We start from the raw sequence: 20,765 nt of genomic DNA, 5'->3' as shown, positions 1-20,765 counted from the left end.
AGTCAAGAGCCCTATTGTCAACCAGCACAAGAACGATGATATGAAACAAAATAGGGGAAAAAGGACTGAAAGTTTTGAAGCTACAAGGTTCTGTTTAGAGGTTAGAAAAAATGGGAGTCTACAGAAGTTGGTGGTAATGATGCAGGGGTATGTACAGAAAGGCCAAGCAAAACACGAGTTACTCTTTCTGGGTACGTGGTGATGCTTAATAAGAACACAGAAATCCCACCTACATGGTGGTGATAAGGATTGTATTCTGTAGGATGGAAAACTGTCAATATACATTTAACTGCCTTATATATGAGTGTGGGTTCTGCTTACATTAATCACTATAAATAAAATTAAACTTCTGTTGTTTTGCTCCATAGTACATGCAAACAGGTGGATGGGTTATTTCCAAAATTTCAAAGCCCGCAAATCTCCTTGTCAGTGTAGGCTAAGTGGCATATACAAAATCATTCTGGGGAGCTGAAGGGGAAGGGAGAAGAGATACTTCAAAAAGAAAGAATTCCATAAGATTAACGGAAATCGAAGTCTAAGGAGACACCTCTATGACTACCAATTGGAAAAGATACACTATACATATTAAAAATGTCATGGACAAAGTGAGCTCAAAAAATAACCCAAACTGAAAGCAAAAATCTTTGGAAAGATGCTCCAAACTGCAGGTGTAGATTTGCAATGGAACTGTTTCTTGAATAGGCAGTTCTGCTCCAGGTTAAGTGACATCATCTACTTTTTTAGGACAAGGAAGCCAGCCAGCACTGCTATAATAAAAAAACAACAAACCAAACAAACAAAAAACTCCCTAAATCTTCTACAACTTCATAACAATTAACTTCAGGGACCATTCTGTTTTGGAATGCCAGTTGTTTCAATTGTAACAACCTTAGACAAAATAACCCACGACAAAGATATCATCATTTTTCACTTTATATAAAAATTTGATAGATTCCAAATGATCTTCAAGTTTTAGTTTCTTGTACTGGAGAAAGAAAAAGATATATTCCTACCTCTGCCAGGAGATGTGTAACCATGTCGATGTCATTGTAAGTTTTGGTCATCTGCTCCACCCTGTCTGTGCCTAGAACTAAGATAGTTAAAAACAACTGTTTGTAGGGTTCAGAAATAACAGATCATTTTAACTATTCATAAGAAATGAATGATAACAACAACAAATCCAGGCTTTTACAAAAAGCCATTTAGGAGAATAAAAATATATGTTAAAAAAGGGGAAGGAAATGTTTCATGTATCAGACAATCTGGAAATAGACTAATTATTACAAACAAATGTACGTCATACAATAAATTAAGAAAGTATCAAATGATCACAAGGCAGTCATCTCCTGACTCTCTCCTCCCCCCTTGGTAGGATTAGAACCGTGGCCCACTCACACTAGAGAATGTGGGCTGGGAGAATGCATTAAATGACCAATTGTTTTATATCCTAATCTAAATTAAAGTTACTGAGGGGTGAGTTATGAGAGGTTATACTGTTACAAAGGAGCTCAACTAGAATTCTGTTGTGATTATCTTGAATATCACCACCTATCATGAGTTAATATCAATAAACAAGGAATAGGACTTGTAGGACTTTTTGTAGCTCTGTTCTGAACCATAATCATTTCTAGGTTAATTAAAAACCCATTATAATCTTCATATCTACGCCAATGCTATAAAAATGCATTGTATACTATATTATTACTTGCATAATTCAAGCCCAGTACTTCTGCATTTCATAAACTCAGGAACTGCCAATGCACTTGGATAAGTTAGCTCCAAAGAGAAGGACAAATATGACTCCAGTGATTCCACAGTCACAATAAGCAATATCTTTTTAAGCTAAAGATGATGCAGAATACAAAGGGAATCTTTTCACTTTGGAGTACACTACATAATACAGATTTGTGTTTGACTTTGGCTTTTACAAATAGTTTGTCTTGAAGAAAAAATAAGAGACTTTGGAGCAGAGAAGCTGAATTCACATGTTTGAGTGAGCTTGACCAAGTCACTTAACCCTTCTGAGATTCAGATTTTGTATTTATAATATGGAGGTGATAACATTCATCTCACAAGGTTATTAGGAGGTTCAAATATAATTTATTGAGCAAAACTTCTGAGTATCATACAACTAATTACAGTTATTACTCTTTAAACACAACTGGTATGTATGAAGTAGCCCTGGTTTTAAATTTTCTGCAAACAATTCACTGAGTTGGCAGCAGATACTATGATTTAAGTTATTTGTAGTTCTTTAGTCCCATCTTAATACTTGAAGTTGCCCAAAAGACATCATTAGACATGTTTACTTTATCTGAGCTTTTAATTTTTCTTCCTAGCATCATTGCTTAAAGTGAATCTGGGAATTGCCTAGACCTTAATTATTAATGATAATCTTATTCTTAGTTAAAAGTACAACAAAATGCTGGACTAATGGTATTAGGAGATGGCTTAAAAAAAAGTTTTAAACTGAATATTAGAAAACTAAAAAACAAACAAAAACTACCCAAAACAAAAAACTAAAAAGAAACATTTTTACTCCAAAAGAATTTATATTTACAAGCAGAGAAACTGGCTCCATAATTTAACCACAGGGATAATGGAAACAGGCTCTGGCGCCTAAGAAATCTTCACAGTTTAGTAGCATAGCAGGTACAAAGGAGTAAAAATAAGGCAGATACAGTGTGTAGTCTCCTCTGTTTCTGGTCTTGATAATAAGATGAGAGGGGAACAAAATCAAATCAACATATCTATGCTCTAAACTAATCACAGAAAACCAGCCAATAGCTGCAAAACCAAATTTAACCTAGGGCAGTGGGTCTCAGCTCCAGAGTCTGATGTAATTGATTTGGAGGCAACCCAGGGCACAGGTAGTAAGATGCCCAGGTGTTGTGATGTGGAGCTAGGGATGAAAGGAACAGGTCCAGGATCAACACTGAAAGGAAGAACCAGGAATCCTAGAGACTGAAAAGTTGGCATACATGGAGCCATTTTAAAGTGTAGTCAGGGCAGCCATCCCAGAGGAACTGCACTGCAATGTTTGAACTGAGCAAAATAACCTTTGGACTGGGCTAGACTGGGCCACAGCAGCATTGTCTTCCAAATAACTATTTATAAAGCTAACAGGATAGCTGACCTCCTGACTACAGAACTAAAAATTTAAGGAGATTCTTTAGAATTAGCACCATGTATAGCTAAAGAATAACTTAGCTTATTTGCACCTACAGAAATTCCTTCCTTGGCTTATTAGCATTAATAGAAATTCCTTCCTTCTATTCATGTAATTACTTCCCTTCCCTTTCTCATAAAAACCCCTTGCCTTCACCCCATAATCGGAACACTATCTGCCTGAATCAGTGCTTCCTGAACAACTATTCTTTCTGATCTCAAATAAATGCTTATTGTTTCTTTCCTTGGCCTTTTATTTTTAGAATAATAAGACTCAGCTAAAAACAATTTTTATACAACTAATTTAAAAAATACATGACATGGCTTATATTATGTGCACAGTTAAAAATTAAGTGGCAGATTTAATTTGAAGCAAAGTCAGTAAGTTAAGGATGTAAAAACAGCTGTGAGCTACAAGTCACACGAGACGAAAGAGGAAGAGAAAATGAAGGACACAGTAATACGTAAGAGAAATGTTTAGAATAAAACATGTTTTAGTGAGGTGAAACTAAAATGAATTTGCTATAAATGCTTACCATCTGTCATAGTCTGAGAATTTAAAGCTGAACCTTAAGAAGTTAATCTCGTTTAATGATCTTATTTTCTTATATGAGGAATCTTGACTGAGACTGTGTTACATTAGTGGCAAAGCCAGGATAATAATGAGGTGATACAACCCCCATTTCACAAGGTCATAAGATAAAACTTGGGTCTGCTCATTCCCAGTAAGGGGCTCTAACACCATCCTGCTGTTTCTACCAGTCCCACCAAGATCAAAACAGCATAGATCCCAATATTGTTTTTTAAAGTGTGAGCATATCTATATACAAGAGGGGCTGGAAGGATATAGATTAAAATGCTAACAGTGGTTATCCCTGGGTAGAAATTATAGCTGATCTGTTGTTTGTGCTTCATTTTTTTTGCCCATTTTCTATGAAGAACAAATGTTATCTTTGCAATAAAAAAAAAGCAGCTCTTAAGAGGTTTCAAAAAGCAAAAATTAATTTTTGAAAAAAATTTATCTTTATTATTGAAAATATTACAGATGTACCCATTTTCCCCTCATTGATCACCTCTACCCGGCATCTGCCCCCTCCCCCTCCCCAGGCCTTTTCAACATTATTGTCTGTGTCTATGGGTCATGCATATATGCATATAAGTTCTTTGATTAACCTTAAATGCTTAAAAATTTATTATGGCAAAGAAGTTAGATAAAGCAACCAGAATTCTCCAATTCTTATGTTTTATGTGAAGGAGTCTATATATTACCAAGCCCCAAAAGCTGAGCCAGCTCAATTACAGAGTTGCTCAATTGATGTCAGTCACAAAACATATAGGAAGGAACAAAATGGATTCTTCTCTGCAGCCTAATGAGTTCTGTCCTCTCTTCCTTATCACAATACTCCTGATAAAGACATGTTGCTTGGGATGGTTTCAAAAGTATTCAAGGCCAAGCTCTCAAGTGTTCTCTTGGCATTTAAGCATTGTGATTAAATGCTTCTAAAACCATAGACTGATTATTCACTGCAATTCTCTAACCAGGAATGAAGAGACAGTCAAGCAGGCTGACTTCATTATAATCATTCCTATCAAATCCTATTTTCCCTTCAGTTCTCAGCTGTTAAACTAGAAATACGTTAAACAGTACAGAAATTAGCAATGCTTCTTGCTTGTTTCCAGATAGGAACTTCCCTAACTGAATTCTCTGAAAAAAACTTATATATCAGGGAGATAATAACTGACATTAGATAAACATTTTTTTAATAGAACAATTTTGTAACTTGGTTTTGGAAGGTTGTTAATATTTAACATTTTTGGTGTAATATTTAGAGAATCTGATGTTCATGAAAAACAAAAATGGGTGTGGGGGGTAATATACATAAGCACTTCACTCATGCTTACTTTACTCTGCATCAACTACCCCAATCTCACTTTTTTTCAGGATGAAAACTGCCAATGTTAATCCATTTTGATATCTTTCATTTATATGAGATGATGCTTGTTTTCTCAGATGTCCTTTTTTCAAGATCTAGAGTTTTTACCACAACTACTAGATTTTAAAAAGACTTCTAATCTTTCACTATTCTCCAATCCTCCCACACCAAAAAACAAAAACCAACAAAAAACAAAAATGAAACTCAAAAACATCAACCACGTGGTATAGTAAAAGCTGCAATAACTCCTGACAACCACAGACAAGTCTTGAGGTTTTAAGCCCTAAGAAATAACAGCAGCTCTTGCTGTTATAATAGAGAACATTTCTGCAACACAAAACAACTGCCATCAAAAGAACTGAGACAGAATAAAAAGGAGACTGATGATATATACCATCTAGGGCAACCTTTCTCAGCAGGGCTCCCAGGAGAATTAAGCCTACAGGTAATGATTTAAGGGACAATTTTCTTGATTCTCTCAAGGATAATACTTAGCTAGCACATGATGCATAGGTGATAAGGTAATCCATTATACATAAATGTTTTAGGGAATGTGGCTTAATTCTTTTGTGGAACTGGTTGAGAAGGCTGACTTAAGAAATTATATATCTGCTCATCTCTACGACCTGAATACGGTTAATGCTTCCTGAACATTATCAGTTATATTTCCTCTCCTGAAACTATAGGTCAATAATTTTTGAGAGCAGAGCTTGACGAACAGTGTAACTACCAACCACAAGTAATACTTTCTACAATGTATTTCTCTGCAAAACTGTATTCCTAATCTTTAAAGTCTCCAATTAATGTCACTTTATAATGGCCATCTAGCTTTGTTTGACAGTGGTTATTAAATCTGAGTGTGCATCAGCATCATGAGGAAAGACTTGTCAAAACAGACCGCTGTGCCCCATCCCCAGAGTTTCTGATTTTCTAGATCTGGAGGGGGGGCAAAGAATTTATGCAAATTCCTAAGTGACACTGATACCTTAAATAAAACATATATAATCAATCATTCTCCCTATCCTTTTTCTTATGCATTAGGAAGTGGTACAGCGCATCTCAGGTTTCTGTTTTGAGCCTTTACATGAACAAATAGCACTTTCTGTCATGTGTGCTGATTGCACTGCTCACCCCACAGCTCACTCTGGGTCTCACTCTTAATAAAAATTAAGAAAAACCCTGGAGTCACTTGTTCTGCATACAAAACCACCTTTTGAGTAGCTTAAACTTTGTGTGTGGATGGTGGGGACTAAGATGGAAATTATTTTGTTTTTTGGATCCATCCATTGTTCTCGTGTTCTGTTTTAAAAATAAATAACCTGTTTCTGGTTTGTTTGGTGGGAGCTACACGGAACAACCAGTATCATTCATGTGAGACAGGCTCCCAACCCAAAACCCTGCCCATGTGTCCTTCCAAACTTCTTTATTTTCTTCTCATAGCTCTTTCAATTTCTTTAAGTTATATAAGAGAGAATGTGTCACTTCTTTTATTGGTTGTTAAAATTCATTTTAAGGAACACAGTATTTGCTGGCATGTGCAGGAAGTAGGGATAAGAAGAGGCTGAAGTAGCACCAGGGAGCTGAACCCAAGGATGGTTTGCCAGGGAACATAGTTATTTAAAACCACCAATCTTGAAATATCGAGGGGATAGAAAACTGTGCAAAAGGGTAAGAGAATGTTTTGTATCTTACTTTTTAAAATGTTGGTCAATTTGCTAAATAAAGTAAGTCACTTATCTTTTACATTCGTAAGGTGCAAATTCATAATGCAAGTTATTTATATATGAGTTATTTATATAACTGTTAACCCAAAGAACTGATACCTTTAAAATAACAGTGAAATTAAAGTACAGTACAAAGATAAAGTATTAGTGGACCAATTATAATCCCAGTTTATTTGATTCATGATCTTAGGCATACCAACATGCAGTATATAGTTTAATTTTAAAATTAAACTAAAAATAGCACCATTCCACTAAAGGAATAGGAGTTTTTTTCCAGAACCTGGAAGGATAGATCTGTATCATCCTATTAATCTCAAGTTTTAAATTGCTCCCTTGAACATTATGGTTTGTTTTGTATAAAGTCCTGAAAACCAATTATTTTGAAATTTCTTTATCTTTTATTTTCCAGTTTTGTATTTAAAATTCATCCTAAAAATAACTCCATTAAATCTCTAAGGCATCTTTCTAGCTTCAGTGCCTGCATACCCCGTGACTTAAAGGACAAAGAATGTAACTAAGGGATACTTTCTGTGCCACTTTATCAAAACAATGACCAACTAAATTTATTGTGATGAAATTTCAGTTTGATATTTTCTTCTCACAAATCTAAAACTTCATGGAACAAAGGGAAATGGAAATAAAAAATAGTGTTGCTCTTAAAAAGCATTTTCCAGAAAATCTCAAGCAAGCAACCTCTTAAACTAGAAAGTTAGAAAAACCTTAAGAGCCCTATTTAATATTCAGCTATTTAAAAAAAATTATTGAGGACGGGAATACAGTTTGTTTCTTGATGTTCCAATTCAAGTTTAAAAAATGTTCAGAATTCTTTTTCTGAGCAGTGAGTAACCTTGTTCTAGAAAACTACTATTAAAAGCAAGTTAATGATTACTATGAAAATGAGTTCTTTTGCAACAATCATTCTCCAGGCACAATCTTTAAAAGCACTGAAGCACTCACTGGGAAAATGTCTATGAAATGATGTAACCTCATATCTAATTCAAATGAAAAGAATTTCACAAACATATCAACACTGAACTTACAGACTTTTATTATATATTATAATAGCTATTATACACGTTACATTTTTATAGGCAATAAGAAAAAAGTAAGTCCAACCTGAATATAGATCTTTGGAATGAGGCCAAAAGCAAAAAGGTCTCCATACCTTAGTTTAAAAAGTATTCAATTTTGTCATTTCTAAGAGCTTGGTGTAAAACAGACTTATTTTCAGAACAAATCTGGTTTAGCCTTTCACTGAAATATTCCCTATGAATTCTTAATAATGAAGATTAATATATAATGTGCACTTATTTCTCCTTGGCATTATTAAAACTACGTATGTATCTAAGAACTATGCTTCTTAATGACTGACATAGTTCCTGTGACTGTGTTTAACAGGGAAGACAAGAGTAAAAGAACTGATGGCTTGGGATGTCAAACTACTGGGACAATAAATGTCAAGAGATACAAAGGAATTATAAATTTTTAAATTATTTCACTACTTTTTTAAAAAAAGTCCCCTTCTCAGTCTCAGGAAGTATCAAGCAAAAAGTGGGAGGAATGGGAACACCTGAGGACGCTTGCAACCCTGGACACTCAGAGTCCCAAGAATGACAAATGTTCGCATTCAGACATAAAACAATTGGAATCATCACTGAACAATGGCTAGGGATGTCAAACACTTTAAAAATCAACACCAAGATACTCATGATTATGATTTCAATGGACAAACTCTAAAAGGGTAAAAAATACTCACTCATATAACGGAAAGTCTCTTCAGCAACGACTGGAGGGAGGGCACCAGATGCATGATGCTGCTGGTGTGGGGACCGAGTCCAGTCTTGATTTTCATATAGAAAGAGCGAGTCCACTTTCAGTCTATACTGGGGTAGCTGTTCTTCTAACAGACTCACCAGCTCAACCTCAGGGAGATCCTCATTGGAGCAGACATCTAAAGAAGAGAGTCCATGTAAATGAATTTGATATATTTCAATTACTGGGCTACAGAGAAAAGTCAGTGAAATTAGCTTTGTGAAAGAAAATCAAAGACACATTAGCCAAGATCATTTCTCCACTGATTTTTACTAATGTATCCTGTTACTATAGTTGGTCTTTCTCTGGGTTTCTTTAATACGGGAACTTCTACAGTAAAAATAATACCACAAATATCTAAAAATATATTGCTTAGTGTATATGTTTTTAAAGTTTAAAATAAATTTAGATAAATTTCTTATTTCTTCCTTATTAATCTATTTGGTGTTGGTTAAAAGAGATCTCATCTCAAATAATTTATATGCTTGGGTTAAAAAAGACAGCACAAAACAATCAGCAGAAAATAGTTCTAAAGAAATAAAACTACATGTTCTTTAGTAAAAGAATTTAAACTCTGTGGGAGGATTCTTCAAAATCTGGAAAAATCAGTTAGATATTAAAAAATTAACATTTACTGATTAAGTATTAACCAGTAATGTTAACATTCCAGCACAGTGTTCCTGCACTGGTACTGAATTAAGCACTTCATTATTTTTATTTGAAAGATGTGGTACACTCAAAGTCCTGAATTCCTTCCACACAACTACTCTCTCACCTGCCCACCTCTAACTCCCCCACCTCATTTATATCTCTAAACTCACCTAGGCTTCTCTGCCTTTACTTGTGTGCTCCTGGATTTCTGTTCCAAATACTGTGCATCACTGAATACCTCCCAAATTTAGTCACAAGAAAAGGAAAGTTACCCCTTGTAATATGCTTAAAATACTAGGGCTCAAAATAGAGAAAATACAGGATGTCACACCAACCCTCTCACTTTTTTAGAGATCTAGTATTTCCTTTGTGGGTAGTATAAAGAAACATGTCCCAATTCTGGCAAAGAACAACAAAGTGAAAACATATCCTAAAAGAGTAAATTTCTACTACTCGACCTTAACAATAACAATTTAATAAATCAATTACAAGGAGGCTGACATTATTAGACAACCCTTTCTACCTAGAAGGACATGCTGTGGCTTTATAACCACAAAGATAAGGTACATTTAAAACCTTAAATATGGTTCTAAAGAAGCTCTTAGCAAATGTCTTAAATAAGAGCCCTAAAACTACAAATTCTCTTTCTATGAATTCCATTCGATTATCCAAATTTTTCCTGCCACAAATATATCTCATATAGGTCACTGTAATACTTGCAAGAAGAGAAGTTGATTATAAATACATGCAGAATTAAAAAGGGACTTTTAGGCATTCAAGGGTATGGTGGAAATGAAGAACAAAGTAACATTTAAAAAGCTACTATTTCCTAGAAATTTTCTAATAAGCATTAATGAAATTCTATGAAAAGCCAAGGTTACAAATTCCCTATTTCCAAAAAGTAATTTTATAAATGAGAATACAAAGTTTAGTAGATTAAACTGAATATCCTTTAGACTAGTTCTTCCTTTTGCTTCTGTATTTCTGATAATCTACTACTCCTATTCTTCTGATTGTCCAATCTTAACAATCCCCTCTCTACCACTTTATTCTCCAAATGTTTCTTTCACATACACACTTCTTTCCAGCCACCTTGCCTCCATTTAAGTTCAAGGTCTTCTCTAGTTCCTCCTGAATATGGCCTCAAAACTTGTCTGCCCTCATTACATTCAAATTTCCCTCCACATCTTCCTATCTTCATTCCATCACCCTCCTACACAAGGCTGAGGTCTGAATCTCACCTAGCCAGAGCAGACAAACCTCATGAACAGCTGGGACAACCAGTAAAGATTCTAGAAGGGTCATGCTTACTGGTAGTGGGGTTAAATTAATGCTAGAATAAAGCATACTAGGAGTATGGTCTAGTGTATGATCTACAGTCCCATATAACAAAGATTAAAAACAAGCCGCAAAAGGATCCACCTTATCAGTAAGTAACTTAAGGGCCTGCCAAAATAACCTTTAAGTCTTCCAAGGAAGATGACAAAATCCAAACATCTAATAATATAACATTCATCATGTTCAGCATTCAATAAAAAATTACTAAGTACACAAAGAATTGTAATCCAATAGCAGTGGGAAAATGAGTCAACAGAAACAGGCCCAGTAATGACAAAGATGATAAAATTAGTAAACAACAATTTTAAAACAGCTATTACTAATATGCTCAAAGATTTAAAAGGAAAACATAATTTGATGAAAAGAGAAACAGAAAATATTTCTATATTTGTAAAATGCAAACAGAACTAGAGTACAGTACCAAAAATGAAAAGTTTACTGATTTACATTAACAGATTACATATTCTCCAGAAGAACAAAACAGTAGACTTGAAGACAGAGCAACAAAACTATTTAAAATGACATACAGAGAAAAAAATGACTGGGGGAAAAAATGAACAGGGCATCAGTGGCTTGTATCACAATATCAAGCAGTTTAATATACATGGCACAGAATAAGAGAGAGGCGGGAGCAGAAAAAATATTTGAAGAAATAATGGCCAAAATCTTCCAAATTTAATTAAAACTAAATTCATAGTCAAAGAAGCTGAACTACTCAAAAAGAGTAAACAAAGAAAACACAAAGAGAAAATCTTAAAAGCAGAGAGGGAAAAAAAGACACATTACTTTGAGGGAACAAAAGCAAGAAATTAATTATCAAATGAACCACTGGCCTAAATGTAAAAGCAAAAACTTTTTTTTTTTTTTTTAAATATATCTTTACTGATTTCAGAGAGAGGAAAGGAGAGGGAGAGAGAGAGATAGAAACATCAATGATGAGAGAGTCATTGATCGAGCCCACAACCTGGGCATGTGCTCTGACAGGGAATCGAACCCTGATCGCCTGGATCCTAGGTCAACGCTCAACTGCTGAGCCACGCCCGGCTGGGCTAAAAGCAAAACTTTTAAAAGAAAACAAAGGAGAAAATCTTTGTGACCTTGAGGTATGCAAAGATTTCTTAGAAACGACACAAATAACATGAACTGTAAAAGTGATAAACTGGACTCCAGCAAAATTTTAAACTTTTGTTCTTCAAAAGACACCGTTAAGATGTAAAGGGAAGCCACAGCCTGGGAGAAAATATTTGCAACCCATTTATCTGAAAAAGGACTTGCATGGGGCAGGTAGAAGAGGGTAACCGGGGAATAAATGGTGATGGGAGGAGACGTGACTTGGGTGGTGTACACACAATATAATATACAGATGATGTATTATAGAATTGTACACCTGAAACCTGTATGATTTTATTACCCAATGCCACTCCAGGAAATTCAATAAAATTTTTTTAAAAATAAAAAAGAATTTACATCTAGAATACATAAAAGCATTTATAATTCAATAGTAAGACAATTTAAAAATAAGTCAATGATTTGAGTAGACAACTCAAAATAAGATCTAGATATGCTCAACATCACTAGTCCTCAGGGAAAAATAAATTAAAACCATAAAGAGATAACCGTACACAGCTATTAGAATGGCTAAAATAAAAACCACTGACATTACCAAGTGACGATAGTGTAGATGCCAGCAAACTAAGGTCCACAGGCCAACTCCAGCCTGCTGCTTCTGCCTAGTTTTTAAAATAAAGTTTTACTAGAACACAATCACATTTGTTCTTTTATATATTGCCTATGGCTGTTTTTCTACTACAACAGAGCTGAGTCATTGCAACTAGGTATTTAAAACAAATGAACTACTGACACATAACATAATGTGAATAAATTTCAAAAATATTTTGCGGCATAAAAAAGCCAGACACAAAAGACACAGATTAATTTATATGATATTCTAGAAAAAGCAAATTTTATTTACAATGACAGAAAGCAAATTAGTGGTTACCTGAAGCCAGAGGTAAAAGGTGGTGAGTTCTGGGTACAAGGGGACTTTTGGGGGTAATAAAGATGTTCTACAACTTGATTATACTGATGTTTACATAAGTATATATATTTGCAAAACCAAAATACACACGTAAAATGAGTGCATTTTATTGTATCATCATAAAGATATCTTAATAAAGCTGAATAAAAAAAACAGGAAAAAAAACCTTTGGGTTTAGATGGGTTTCAGAATTTTTGGAGTTCTAGTAGTACTGTACATTTTTATGTTAAACCACCACCCAACTGGTTATATAGCAGCACCCCATACTTAAATACATTAATACACTTTCAGCAAACATAAGTAGGACTAAAGTCAGGGAAGTTTAGAAATAGCTGCACAGGTGAGGTTTTGTGGACTGAGTTTTAGAACCAAAGTTTAGAGAAAACTTTGGGTGTTCAGAGTTTTTTACTTTAGCCTTGCAAATGAGGGCTTATAGGTCTTCACCTGTTTGTATACTCTGTATGTCCCGAGTACCTCTTATGTGCTGGGTATTCTTGTCGGGTGCTCGCAGGGTATACAAACACAAGCAACTCTGTCCTTGCTCTTTGGAGTTAGGAAGACTAGTATGACAGTTCCTGCTGACCGGGGACCCACACATACGAAGAGTCAGACACAGACAAGGAATGGCACACAAGGCAGATTTTGATAATATAATAGGAGACTATGGGGTGAATGAACTAAGTCAGTTGTTCTCTGAGAAGACCAGGCTGGAAAGAGAGGTCAGGGTTTCATTACGGCAATCTTATATGCTGAATTAAGGCATTTGCATTTTATCCTGTAAGCAACAGCACTTCAATATTTGTTAAACTCGACTCACCAGTGATGCTCTCTGAGTCTCTGTGATTGCTATTCATGAGGTTTTCTTCACCTGCTGGTGATGTAAAAATGGCATTCTGGGATTGATTCATGCAGGATCCTTTCGTGCTTTGGTTGAGGAGGACAGCTTTGGTATGAATTAGAGTAAAGGAAATCCATTAAACCATTCAATAAAAAGATGGATCTGGCTGTATGGGTATTTTCTGATGGACAAATGACATCTGCAGCAATGAGTGCTCTCAGGTGATTATCATACCTTGGACAGTCATGACCTAAAACAAAGAACACATCAAGTGACTTTGAACTTCAGCATGCTCTTTAATAACAGCAGTATAATTACCTGCAATGTCTGTCATTAAGAATGTTTTCCTAATGATACACACAACATGGATACATCTCAAAATAATTATGCTGGATGGGAGAAGTCAGACAGAAAAAGAGTACATAGTTTATAATTCCACTTATATAAAATTCTAGAAAATGTAGACTTATCTATAATGACAGAAAGCAGATCAGTGACTGCCTGGGGTTGGAGGAGGAATCACTATGCTGCAGGGAAGAAGTTTTGGGGATGATGAATATGTTCATTATTTTGATTGTGGTGATGGTTTCACAAGTGTATAGAATGTCAAAACCTACCAAATTGTACACTTGAAATATGTGCAGTCTTGTGTATGTTAATAGAGTTGTTAAAAAAAATGTTAAAGATAATTAACTGTTTAAAGTAAAATAATAATATATTGTGGGGTCTATAATATATGTAGACATAAAATGTATTACAACAGTACAAAGGCCAGGAGGAGAAAAGTAGAAATACACTGCTGTAAAGCTTTTATATTACATGGAAAGAGTAACATATTGTTTGAAGGTAAACTGTGGTAAGTTAAAGATGTGTACTATAAACCCTAAAGCAGCCAATAAAATAACTCAAGAATTACAGATAATAAACTAACAAAGGAGATGAAATGGAATAATCTATAATAGGGTTTCTCTACCGTGGCACTACTGACATTTTGGGCCAGATAATACTTTGTCATGAGCTTTGTAGAATATTTACTATCTGACTCTTTATAGAAAAAGTTTGCCAATCCCTGATCTAGTAGTAAAATAATGCAGGCATCAAATAACCATCTGTCTAAATCAATGATTTCCTACATCAACTTCTTAAACAGGGTTCCCCCCTACATTTAGATACTTGTAATTATATCGCTACCTCTAGAAGAATCCCAGTAAACTAAAGAAGAGAGACTTCTACTTTTTACACCTCCAAGTATATTTAAAGTTATTTTCAATTTCTAAGAAAGCATTTTTAAAAAATAAATCACAAACTTGCTTGTGAAGAAGAGAGGGGAGGGAGAAAGGGAAAAGAAAGACAAAAAGGGAGAGGATAAATGCCAAGTGCTCTCATACTGGTCCAAATTGGTTCTTAAACAGAACTGTGATTCTTAATCATATTTTAACCAAAAACCATTGTGAAATTTTAACAATAACCTCAAGACCTTCTGCTTGACACTGTTATACACCAGCTAGTTTAATCTTACAATTTCTTTCTTTTTAAAAATATTTACATATATCACATGGGAACACACACACACACACACACACACATCCTATACATAAGTTTCAACTATGGACTCCAGATCTTTGCTGCTCTAGAGAACTGCTTTTTTTGGTTTCAATTGTTGACACTATTATAGATGTCCTTCATTTTCCCTCCCTTTCTTTCCTTCCACCCAGCCCCCGCCCCTCCTCCCTCTGTCCCTCACCACAATGTTTTCTGTGTCCATGGGCTATGCCTATATGTTCTTTGGCTAATCGCTTCACCTTCTTTCATCTAGTGCTCCCCCCCCCCCCCGTGACCCTCCCCTCTGATCTCTGTCAATCTGTTCCATGTATCCATGCCTTTGGTTCTATTTTGTTCATCAGTTTATTTTGTTCATTAGATTCCACATACAAGTAAGATGCCCTGACCGAGTAGCTTAGGTGGTTGGGGCATCAACCTGATACACCAAGGTTGTGTGTTTGATCCCTGGTCAGGGCACAAACAAGAGAACTGCTTCTTAATCGGTTTTGGAGGTTTTATTAATGGTTTGGTCTTAGCTCTTGCATACAAGAATAGAGAAAAACAAGCTGAACACAGAATTAAGTCCCTCTCCAGAGTCATGCAGAAGGAATCTAGACCTCCAGGGCAATCCAAGAACCTGCCCAACCTGCAGACTGTAGAGCAGGTCAGGGATGATTTGGGAATGATATGTTCTTCCTGGTGACTCTTTAGAACTAAATAAACCCTTTGGATATGCCCTGGTCTAGATCTTAGCTCCTCAGTAGGTCTAGTTTGGAGTGGCAACAGTGAGTATAGAATAATGTCTATAATTTAGCATTAGACAAGACTGGATTTTTGTCTTATTTACTGGTTTTCTGACTGAGCACATTATCTTAACAGTTTCTCACTATCAAGATAGGAGTTATAATTAAAAAAAAAAAAAATCAGAAGCTAAAGGGAATGAGCATTTTAGTCCTCATACCTGACCCTCATCATCTGTAAAATGGGTCTACTAGCAGGGTCTACTTAATGGGGTTGCTATGGGGATTAAGTCAGTTGGGAGAGGGAAATAATAGCACCTACTCCAGGGCCCATGGGGGAATTTACATGAGCTAATACATGTAAAGCTCTTAAAACAATGCTTTAGAATATAGTAAATATTATATGAATATTAGTTATTATTCCTATTAGCACCAATTAGTACAATTTTATTATCATTATTATTATTTTTGTACCTTACACAAAGTTAAGCACAATGTAAACCCCTCTTCCTGACTCCATAATGGCATCTTCTCTCAACATCATAAGTCACATTTACTTCCTGCCCTATGACAAGTGATATTTAGTGCCATTAATCATTTTTTTTCTACTTCTCTGATGCATGAAAAGAAACCATGCAAAATCAGAGTACTAAATGGAGTAAAAACTAAACTTTGGCAAGCCAAACAACACATTTTTCAATGCCTTTCCTAGTTTGTACACATATATTCTAAGTATTTCCTTGAGTACCATCTACTTTCTATGCTGGATCTCTGCTCGCTCTTTTCAGGAACAACTTTGCAGCATTTTTTATAAAACAACCAATCAAGCATGCATTATTAGGAGAAAATAAAATAGCCAAGTGACTTCTTTTAATAAGAGACTTAAAAAAGAACAAGCAAAACATGGCACTGATACAAATATTGCTGGCAGAAAACAACATGATTAATGACTTAGTTTAGCCTAGCCATGGAAACTAATGGTCAACAGTGAGTGCCTAAATATAGGCCTTGTGCCTTAAAAAAATCTTCCTACTTCCTTAACACAGGATACTCTGGTCAAAACAGACTTACACAAAGGCTAAAACAATTCAGGGAAACTTCACCTTGACAGAAGTGCAGACACCGAATTATAGTAAACACAATGATTTAATGAACCATTTAAATTAGAAATATAATTTTAAGTTTTACTGTACAAATAATACTTTGGAGATTAATTTAAGATACATGTTAGCTGCTGATCAGCATTCAGAAGTAGTAACAGTACCAGTCAACAATCGCAGCAGCATCTTTTTTAGGCAGTGGCAGCCCTAATCCAGACAAAAGATAAATTGTGTAATTTAAAATATGTGTGTCCATTGTCCCTACATTAAATAATACATTTTGACAGAGACTCACTAATTTTAATGTATCTAGCTACATCAAAGATAAGACATAAAAAACCCCACAATAATTTTAAAACCAGACATTAAACTACAAAAGACTATACGATGGCTTCAGCGCTAAGAGCTGGGAAAAAAGGGCCGAGTCGGGGTAGGGGGGAGAACCATTACAAAAATCCAATCTGGACAGTGAGCAGCAGACCTGACAAAGGCAGAGACCACACACCAACACCAAGCCCAACTGCACTGATGTGCTGCAGTATATTACATTGCCTACATTCAGCACAGCTATTCTACCAGCAACTGTAAAGCTCACCCTGAGGAAATAGGATTTGTGCCCAGCAGATATTTTGTCCCTCTTTTTTAGTGCCATTCAATTTAAAGATCAGTAGGGTTTTCAGAATATGAAATATATGGAGGCAGTTCTACTTACAAACAGGTTGGATTCCAAAAGGTAGTTAAATCCATTTAGTTTGAAAGTCGAAAACCATGAGTGAGATTTAGGCATACAGGGTCTGCATTTTCTCCTAGCTGATATTTTGAACATTAAAAAAAAACCCTACCCATTTGCTGAGGTGGGCAACCCCGCCTTGCCACAATCTCTACCAACAGGAGAAGGGAGGGAAACTCTGGCAGCTAAGACATCCACACCTGCAGATTAGAAAAGATCTTGAACCCACGGTGCCATCTGTGGGTTTTGATAAATTTCCACAGTAGCACTTCCATTCACCACGCTTAGCCTTTAAGTTCTTGAAGGCCTAATTTTAACATGAATCAACCTTTAAGTAAATAGGCACCCCACTTTAACAATGATCCTCTCCAAAAAACATTTCAGACATTCACATTTCTCCACCTTTGGCCAATTATCAAATGCACACACTGTGGAACTATTCTTCATAATCATTCTTATGTCCAATCATTTATTTAATATGTGTAATTTTCCCATTCATTTTGTATACTATCAATTTATCATAGCCCGGCTTTTAGAGAGAAAATAAGGTTTGTAATACTTATAAAATACCTCAGAATTATACACATATAAAACAAACATTATCAATAACAACAATAGCCGAGTTGAAAATGACAATTTGTTGATGATGAGCAGAACTGAACCCTTGGTCTGGAGCATACTTTGTCCGTATCTAGAAAGTTCATAAATTACAAGATCAGTTCCTACCCTTCCACATAGCTCTAACTCTCAAAGAGCACATGATCTTATTAAAAGCATGGCTATATATTTCATCTGGAACTGCCACCTAGCAATAATTCAGGAGTTGTAGTAATTATTCTTACCTACGGTAATCCTCTTTTGTCACTAACTCCGGGCTTTACGGAAACTCATAAAAATTTCCCCAAATAAAAAGCCCATGGTGGGAATGCAAACCAGTGTAGCCATTCAAAGAAACTATCGGAAACTATCTACTCAAATTAAGTACATATGTACCCTAAAACCCAGCAATTGTGCTCCTGGGTACAATTCTCACATCAGCCCATAAAGAGACATCAGCCCATAAAGAGACATTTCTGAGATTATCTCCTGGATTGCTGTTTGTGATAGTAAGATGAGGGACTATTCCCTGGAGAGCAGATAGGCAAAATGTGGTGGATACATACCACAGAGCAGCACAGTGCTATAAATACCGTGCTCAGCAAAAAATGCAAGAAACAAAATGAAAGGGATACCACGATGCCATTTATAGTAATTCAATTTTTTCTGCATATATATTTATAAACATATGAAAATGCTTCCCTTGGGGGGAAGAAAGTAAGGAGAATTTGAAGCAAGGTATGGGGATCAAAGGGAAATTTTAAAAACCTAGGGAAATTCTACTGTTCTTTTAGCAGGCTACTTACCATATAATTATTATTGCATTTCTTTAGTCCTTAAAGTCTGAACATGAGCCTGGACACGAAAACATTTGCTGGACATAATCTATGCAGAACTAGCAATCTCAGCAATGCAAACTATGTGGACACAGTTCCTGACAATTTATTAAAAGGTCACGTTGTTTTTATATTACTACCTAGCTGCTCTAAAGCAGTACAATTAGATTTCAACTAAGGAAATGGCAAAAATAAATAAATAAATAAACAAACAAACAAAACAAAAAAACAAGTGAGATGAAGCCTCAATGCTAACATTTTCAGGTGTTAGATTACCTGATAAAAGCTTTGAAGGAAAAAGTATTTAAGTTCAAAGACAACAAGAGTTTAAAAGTGGTTCATAATAAACTATATTCCTTAAATAAACAAACCTCTGATTCTCATCAGATGAAAATCAGCCACAAGCTACAATGGAAATTTCCATTCAGTTTCTCTCTCTCTTTTTCTCTTTAAAACACACAAATATAACACAAATATATGCACACATATACCTTTGTTTCTCATTATAAAGTAATATGTTCATTCAAAAAAATTCAGGCAGTATAATATGGCAGATAAAAAAGGTATGAAGAATAAATGAAAGCTAGTTGTAATCTTTTACCAGCTTTCATTGGGAAGTACAATATTATTAACATGCTGTTTAGCAGCCTACTCATTTATCTTTCCGTGTCAACTTATTATCAATATATAGAATCATTTTAAAGTAATTTCTGAATTACACAATATTCAGAATATACAATTATATAATCACTGATAGTTTCCATTAGGGATTTTCTAAAAATGAACAGGTTATTATTCATACACTTTAAAACTCAAGAATCCATAACAAGGGTCAGCAAACTGTTTTGTAAAAAACCGGGTAGTAAATATTTTAGGCTTTGCTGCCTGTTGCCTATTATTTTTGTGGGTTTTTTTCAACCCTTTAAAAATATAAAAAACATTTTTGGCTTACAGAACTGGCTGGATTTGACTCACGGGATATAGTTTGTTGACCTCTGGCCTATACCCCTAAATCATGGTATTTTTGCATCATGAATAAAAGGCTACAATGACACCAAACTCTTATAGAAAGATACCATAAAGAGCCAAATAAGAAATATCAACATCTTTTCAGAACTACTTCTAGATAAGAATTCCATTTTTTGCTTTTCAAACTCATTTCTATAAAAGATCATGATTGGCTTAGCAATATGAAAAACAAAGCACATTATTATTTGGCAGTCAAAAATAATTTAGTGATGTCATGTGGTAGTTTAGTCAAAGGAAACAGGATAGAAAATAGCTCAAAAATACTAAATGCAAACCTCAAAAGGGTAGTAGACATCAGCCTCATAGTCACAAAATAGTTCTGATTTATTTCTCTAAGAGAAAAGAGCAAGTTGATATTTGGACTCTATCTGAAATTCTGTCCCTTTTAAGAGAGCACTCACTGTCTTCTATGTACCATCTGGCAAAAGAGCTATATAGTATATTCAATTCTAACATTGCAAAACCTTTTAAGATAGGGTGGTTTTTTAAATAACTTCTAAAGAATGGAGACTGAGTTTAGTATGAACTATTTAAATACATGAAAGTTTGATAAATGAAGAAAATAATAGTTACTTGAAGGGTTACTATTATCAAGTTATATCTAATAAGGAGCACATTTCATCATTTTAACATAGAACAGCAGAGCTCCTCTAAGGAAAGAAATGCTTTTTGTTTGGAAAAATACATG

The 20,765-nt window shown here is 35.0% G+C and overlaps 1 protein-coding gene across 1 annotated transcript in view; it reads right to left on the bottom strand.

Annotated features, from left to right (window-relative positions):
* Positions 1-20,765, bottom strand: part of TRAK2 (trafficking kinesin protein 2) — a 56,322-nt gene that overhangs the window by 22,236 nt on the left and 13,321 nt on the right. Inside the window, exons 2-4 of the mRNA XM_081142433.1 lie at positions 13,483-13,753; positions 8,583-8,777; positions 1,014-1,090 (exon numbers count right to left, since the gene is read on the bottom strand). Of these exons, the coding sequence (XP_080998559.1) occupies positions 1,014-1,090; positions 8,583-8,777; positions 13,483-13,573 (363 nt within the window). The 5' untranslated portion in view covers positions 13,574-13,753. The remainder of the gene's footprint in view (positions 1-1,013; positions 1,091-8,582; positions 8,778-13,482; positions 13,754-20,765) is intronic.

This window comes from Miniopterus schreibersii (assembly GCF_964146895.1).
Source record: "Miniopterus schreibersii genome assembly, chromosome: 7".
In the NCBI taxonomy this organism is placed as follows: Eukaryota; Metazoa; Chordata; class Mammalia; order Chiroptera; family Miniopteridae; genus Miniopterus; species Miniopterus schreibersii.
This window is presented reverse-complemented; position numbering and strand designations above follow the sequence as displayed.